At 51.5% G+C, this 6,000-nt stretch overlaps 1 protein-coding gene across 1 annotated transcript in view; it reads right to left on the bottom strand.

The window, feature by feature from the left end:
• Positions 1–330: 330 nt before the first annotated feature.
• CACNG2 (calcium voltage-gated channel auxiliary subunit gamma 2) overlaps positions 331–6,000 on the bottom strand; it is a 50,801-nt gene continuing 45,131 nt past the window's right edge. The window contains exons 2-4 of the mRNA XM_009086448.4: positions 5,172–5,255; positions 1,349–1,489; positions 331–917 (exon numbers count right to left, since the gene is read on the bottom strand). Of these exons, the coding sequence (XP_009084696.1) occupies positions 382–917; positions 1,349–1,489; positions 5,172–5,255 (761 nt within the window). The 3' untranslated portion in view covers positions 331–381. The remainder of the gene's footprint in view (positions 918–1,348; positions 1,490–5,171; positions 5,256–6,000) is intronic.

Below are 6,000 nucleotides of genomic sequence, written 5' to 3'. Positions count from 1 at the left end.
CTTTTTTTTTCTTTTTTCTTTTGCTTTTTTTTTTTTAAGAATTTTTTTCACTGTTATCTCTTTCCTCATGTTTCCTTTTCATTTGATTGTTTTTTTTTGTTCACTCGCTTGTTTGTCTGCTTATCTGCTTGTTCCGTTGTTGTTGTGGTTTTTTTTTTGTCAGTTTTTTGTTTGCTTTTGTTGGTTTTTTTTTGTGGATTTTTTTTTTTTTTTTTTTTTTTTTTTTGCATTGGGAAGGTCCCCACTCCACCAAGGGGCGCTTCCACCTCCTCATTCCCCACCCCCTGCTGCCCCCTGCCCCCTTCCGCCCTCCCCACCCTGCAGCCCACCCCCGTCTCCTCCTGCCCATTCCTGCCCCATTTTCAGCTCCTGGCGACGGCTTCATACCGGGGTGGTCCGGCGGTTGGCTGTGTTGGTGTGGATAGAGTCCTTGTTCTCTTTCTGGATACAGTTGTGAACCTGGAGGAAACTGTTATCCCTGTCGGAGTTGTAGGTGGCGGTGGGGGTGGTGGTTGCCTTCAGCGGGTCCCTGGTCAGGGTGTACATCGAGATCTCTGTTGATGGCAGGGTGTTGAACCCTTTGATCCCGACAGGAGAGGCATCCCTGGAGTGTGAAGGCTCGGTGGAGCGGGAGCTGGAGCGACTGCGTCTCTGATAGCGGTACCGGTAGCTGGGGATGCGGGTGATGGCGGAGGACTGGAGGTAGTCCGTGGCACGAGCGTTGGCACGCAGCTGTTTGTGCCGGTCTATGAACATGTGGACAGCCAGCACTCCCACCATCTCGGCTATAATGAAGGACAGGGCCCCGAAATAGAAGGACCAGCCGTAGGAGTAGCTGTTCTTCTTGGAGTCACTCTTGGAGGGGTCTCCAGCGTTGGCTGATATGTATACGATGATGCCAATTATATTACTCAGACCTGCAAGCCATCCGGCAGGGGAGAGAGAAGGAGACGTCAGGAAGGTCACACAAGGCAGTGGTGGGGTTGAGGGGTTGAATCCCCTCCTGGATGGGCAGTTTGCCTTGGGAAGCTCAGGCAAAACCCTCCTGATGTGCCTGCCACTTCCCTGGACCGCACTCCTGGTCCCTGAGATGTGACAGATGTTAGGGAAACTCTCCTTCTGTTAGCTCCCAAGCAGGAGAAAAGCCTCTCCCTGCCTGCCTCTGCTGGGTGAGCAGGTGGGATGGAGAGGCGTCCTTGTGATGCTGCCTTCAGCCCAAATAAGACTTATCAGGGCTGGGAAATGCACACACTCCTACCTAGGAAACTGTACCCCAGCGTCCTGGCTGGGCAGCCCCCCAGTCGCTGGAGCCCACCCCAGGGGCATCAGGCCCTGTGCACCCCTTTACCTGCAGACACGAAGAAGATGCCAGCACTAAGGATGATGTTGTGTCGGGTTTTGTAGAACTCGCTGGCTGCAATGCAGAGTCCACCCATGAAAAGCAGAATCACACTCAGGATTGGGAAAATACTAGAGGCTCTAACAGCCCCTGCAGAGGAGAGAGGGAGGGCGGGGCAGAAAGAACAACACAGGTGTGAGAGAGAGGAAAAAGGGGCATGGAGAAATGGCACCGGAGTGAGGGGACGGGGGCACACGAGCATGTTTAGTGGGTGGGGGTGAAGGAGAGACACAGAGGGCAACGTGCAGTAGGGGAGTAATTTAAGGAGAGATAAAGACATTGGGGGATGGAGGGAGGGAGGGAGGAAGGGAGGGAAGGAGAGAGAAAAAAAGTGTGTCAGAAAAAGAGAGTGGTCCAAAGCAACCCTCCCATGCCCTGGCCACTGCTGCTGCCACAGAGCTGGTGGTTCAGCATGGTGAGGCAGAGGGGGCTGTGGGGCTAGTGGCTGGGCTGGGAGCCTGCCTGCATTGTCTGTGCCCCCTCACACTGTTTCTTCCTCTGTTTTTGGGGGACTGTGGGCTGGAGGGGGAGCCCAGGCACCATTCAGCTTCTCCTTCTGCAGGGCTCTGCCACTCAAGCCTGCACTTCAAAGAACAGCAACCCAAATGCTTCCTGCAGAGCTGCTCAATCTCGAATCCTCCCAAAAGGGCATGAGCATCTCAAGGAGATTTTTTTTTTTTTTAGGGCTGAGAAGGAGCTCATGGTGCCATGCACTGCTCTGCAGCTGCAGTGAGGACTGAGAAGAAACAGTCCCAGCCCTGTGTGCTGAAATGCAGAGCTGAACCTACTGATTAAATGACTGGGCTGCTTCCAGAGGGCAGTGATGGTTTGGATGTGCCAGCTCCCACACACGCACACTCTCCATGGGTCGATATGGGAAGAGCTCAGCCAGCAGAGGGCAATGGCATAGATGCACAAATGCACGTATATGCTCGTATGTGCAAGCAAAACATACCCCAAAGCTTCTGGGGGGCCTGACTCGTGTTCCCACAGTGAAAGGCCAAGTCTGTGTGTACGCACACCCACACATACGGGCACGCACGCACACACCGCTCGTGGGCGGCTCGGTGGGAGCCAGAGTTCTGCCTGAGTCTGCATTGCGAATATTCCTATTTTTTTTAACTAGGAAGGCCTTCTTTCCTCCCTTCACAAGAGAAAATAAGCTGTTAAAGTGTGAAATGAAGCCTCGCTTGATAAAGAAAGGTATCAGACAGGCTGGTGCAATTCTGCTTGTGGAGCAAAGATCTGGAAGGGGGGGATGAAAGCTAATCCTTCCTTGCCTGCAAGAATGAATCCAATGAAGCAAATGCAGGACTTTTTCCTAAGTGAGCAGAGACCCTGCTTCAAATACACTGTTGTCCTCTGGATCCTGCTAGGCTCAAGCAATCAGCTCTTTGAGGGGGGCCTAGCCCACTGCTTGTGCATGGGGAATGCAGAAGGCAGGGAGAAGCCTCTCTTGCTAGCTTTCCAGTTCTGCCTGGCTGTGTTTCAGGGAACAGGATAACAGTAATAACCATCTTAATAGCTTCTGGAAAACAAGGTGGCATTTGATGATGGGAAGCTTAAATGGCAGGAAGCAAACGTCAAAAAGACACCCACTGTTGAGAGGTTTTCTAGGGGGATGCTTGGTCAGTCCTGCAACTTGGTCCTGACTACATCAGTTTTATCTGTGTCTTAATTCTGAAATTCACATCTGTGGGGAGGAAACAAAGTTGCTGACTGACATGGGAAGCTGCATGTGTCCTGTGATGGAGAAGGACAGCAGTCTTCCTCAGCCTTTCAGGAGGACCATTCCAGCAAGAGAGGAGGAAAATATCATCCAGCCTTCCTGGCTCCAGAGCCTGTGGCCTAAAGAAAAGAGGCTGGTGGCGTATGCTCCCTAAACTCATCTGTGTAAGCTAGTAAGGAAACACAGGGATGCTTCTGCTTCCTCTCTGATAACAGGCATTTGATTTCAAAAATCCTATACACCTTATGTGGATGGCCATGGACACTGCTCCATCACTGTCCTGGTCCCTTGGAGCATGAGGGAATTGCCTACTCTGATATACATAAACAACTTCCTAGTTGTTCCTGATGGTACCGTTGGCATCGCCCGTGCAGAGTGCCCACGGACTCTGGTTTGACAGAAGTTCTGGGAAGAAGCTGTTCAGTGGGGTCCTTCTCCAGACACGTCTAAGCCAGCAGAAATCCCAGTTCCCTCAGGAATGACCCAAATCATCCTTTATTGACTTGCCAAATCCCTCTTTGAACCTGGTTCTTTCTTAAAAAGGGCTCTACCCTGGGGACACTGTCAGGTCCTGACATTGCGCCAGTTTTTGTCTTCAGATCTTGTTCTCTCTGAGGGAACAAACCCATCCTTCTTGTGATGTTTGGCCCCTGCCCCAAACTCTTTTTTCTGAAGTGCAATTGATGCTGCAAGCAACTTCTTTGCTCCCAAGCAGCTCTGCAAAGGCTGATTTGCCCTCGGAGGCAGCCTGCAAACCATTGGCATCCTTGTGCCAAACCGGATCAAACCTCTGTGTTCAGCTCTGCTGTTCAGGGGCCATGCAGCAATTAAGAGACTGGTGCTGCAGAAAGGCAGCTGAAAGAAGCAATCTCCCTCAGTTGTTTACAATTTACAGTGGATGAAGGACTGTTTGAGAAACCAAGAGGAAGCAGCATAAGATCTGCCTCTTTTCACATACAAATGAGCCTCACAGATCCGAAATTATCTCTCTCATCCCTGCTGCAGGGCTGGGTTTCCACATCTGGCTTGTAGCACACCCGGATGACAAGGAGCTATTCTGAAAGACTCCCGGTCTTTGGAAGCCTCTGATGATTAACCTTGGAAGGTCAAAAGCACTTATCTCAAATTTCTGTTGGGAGAAGATCTCATGATGTCAAAAGACGTTGGGCTTGTGGAGGGAGGGCAGGATGGCAAGGTGGAGACCTAAAAGGAGTGTTCCCTGTTCAGTTGTGCTGAAGCAAGAGTAAGCACCTGCCTCTGGGGTGGGTGAAAATGCTGGCTGGGGAGGGCAACCAGGCAGGCAACGCACGATGTGGATCTGTCCTGCTTGCCAGGGTGCTGCTGCGCAAAGCGGTGTGAGCTTCACTCACACATCTCAGGCTGGACTTGGAGTTTGGGCTACAAGACATTGTAGACATTAGAAACATGCCTTGTGCCTAGGGCTCAGCACCTCTCCTAGGGGCTCTGGGTGAACACCAGCTCTTTCCTTCAAAGGGCTCTGGCTGTCCTTATTCCCGCTGCCTGCTCCCATCATTAAAACCAGCAAAGATCAGATCTGCAGCCTCTGTAGGGAAGCAGTGTTTGTGGAAAGGTGAAGACAGCAATAAGAGCTCCTCAGACAAAATCCAGCTAATTTCTTAAGTCTGGTGCCACTGGAGTACCAGATAAGGAAATACAAACTTTCTCTGCTTTAGGAGGACATGCACACTCACACACACACGCTGCCCCAGCTAGGCCAGTCTAACCTTAGGCTCAATCAGCAGTCTTTCAGTGGATTTGAATTAAGACTCTGATTTTTATATCACAATTAATCGCTGAGAATAAAAAAAATGCCATTGGTTGTTTCTGTGAGTTCGAATTTGCACTGTCTCATGGGCAGATCCCCTGGGAAGTGAGAGTGGAGTCATTTTTAGGGGCTGACGAGGCTCTGGGGTTTCCACTGAGCCCCACAGGTCCCAGTGTCTCCACCACCCCGGGTTCAGAAACAAAAGGCGCCCGACGCTAGCACCTACGAGCCATTGCAAAAAGAGCCTGCGGACTTACGGAGGAAATATTCTGCTGTATCGGCTTCATAATCTGCATCCTCAGGGAAGTGATCGATTTGCTTACACAGACCTTTAAAATTCCCTAGGGAACAAGAGAAAAAAAAGAACAAATGAGAACACCAAAACCTGCCTTGCAGGAACAGCTGCCCTCTGCGTCACCTTTTGTGCCCGCCTGCCTTCCTCCCAGGCAGTATGCCCACTCGTGTGTGCGTGCCCGGGAAAGGCCCGGGGCCTCTCCTTGCACACTTGCACATGTATTTGCACAGGAATGTGGGGTTTGCTGTCAGGCTCCAACCTGACGCCCACCTAGCCCAGCATGCCTCCCTGCGAGAGGAGAGCGCCAGAAGCCCCGTGACTCCTGCTGCAGACAGGCGGGAGAGCACTGCCCGCCTCAGAGGGAGGCGGGATGGGAATAGGAACCACGGACTGGGCAAAGTACAGGTGTCAGAGTCCCCTCCCTCAGCATCCAGGCCGTGACTGTGAGTTACATCATCAGACCTCAGTGTTTCCCCTGGTGTGGCCTCCCTGGATCCCAGCAGTGAGGAGATCAGGTGTGGGTTGCAAAAGTATTTGTTTTTCTCAGCTGTGAATTTGCTGCCCTCTAATTCCATGGGCAGGATACATCCTTTTGTTCTGGTTCGGTGCTAGAACAAAAGCCTTTAATCTACTTTCTCCATATGACTGCTTATTTCTGCAGACCTTAGTCAGGTGTGCTCTTGTGTCCTCTCACAGACTGCAGCTACAAGAAGCTCGGAGCAAGTGTATGTATGCAGCTCAACAGCAAAACACCCTGGTGCTGGGGGAGCAAAATCTTCCACCATAAGTGA

The sequence above is a fragment of the Serinus canaria genome, chromosome 1A, assembly GCF_022539315.1.
Source record: "Serinus canaria isolate serCan28SL12 chromosome 1A, serCan2020, whole genome shotgun sequence".
In the NCBI taxonomy this organism is placed as follows: Eukaryota; Metazoa; Chordata; class Aves; order Passeriformes; family Fringillidae; genus Serinus; species Serinus canaria.
Note: the sequence above shows the minus strand (reverse complement) of the source record. Positions and strands in the feature narration are given on the sequence as shown.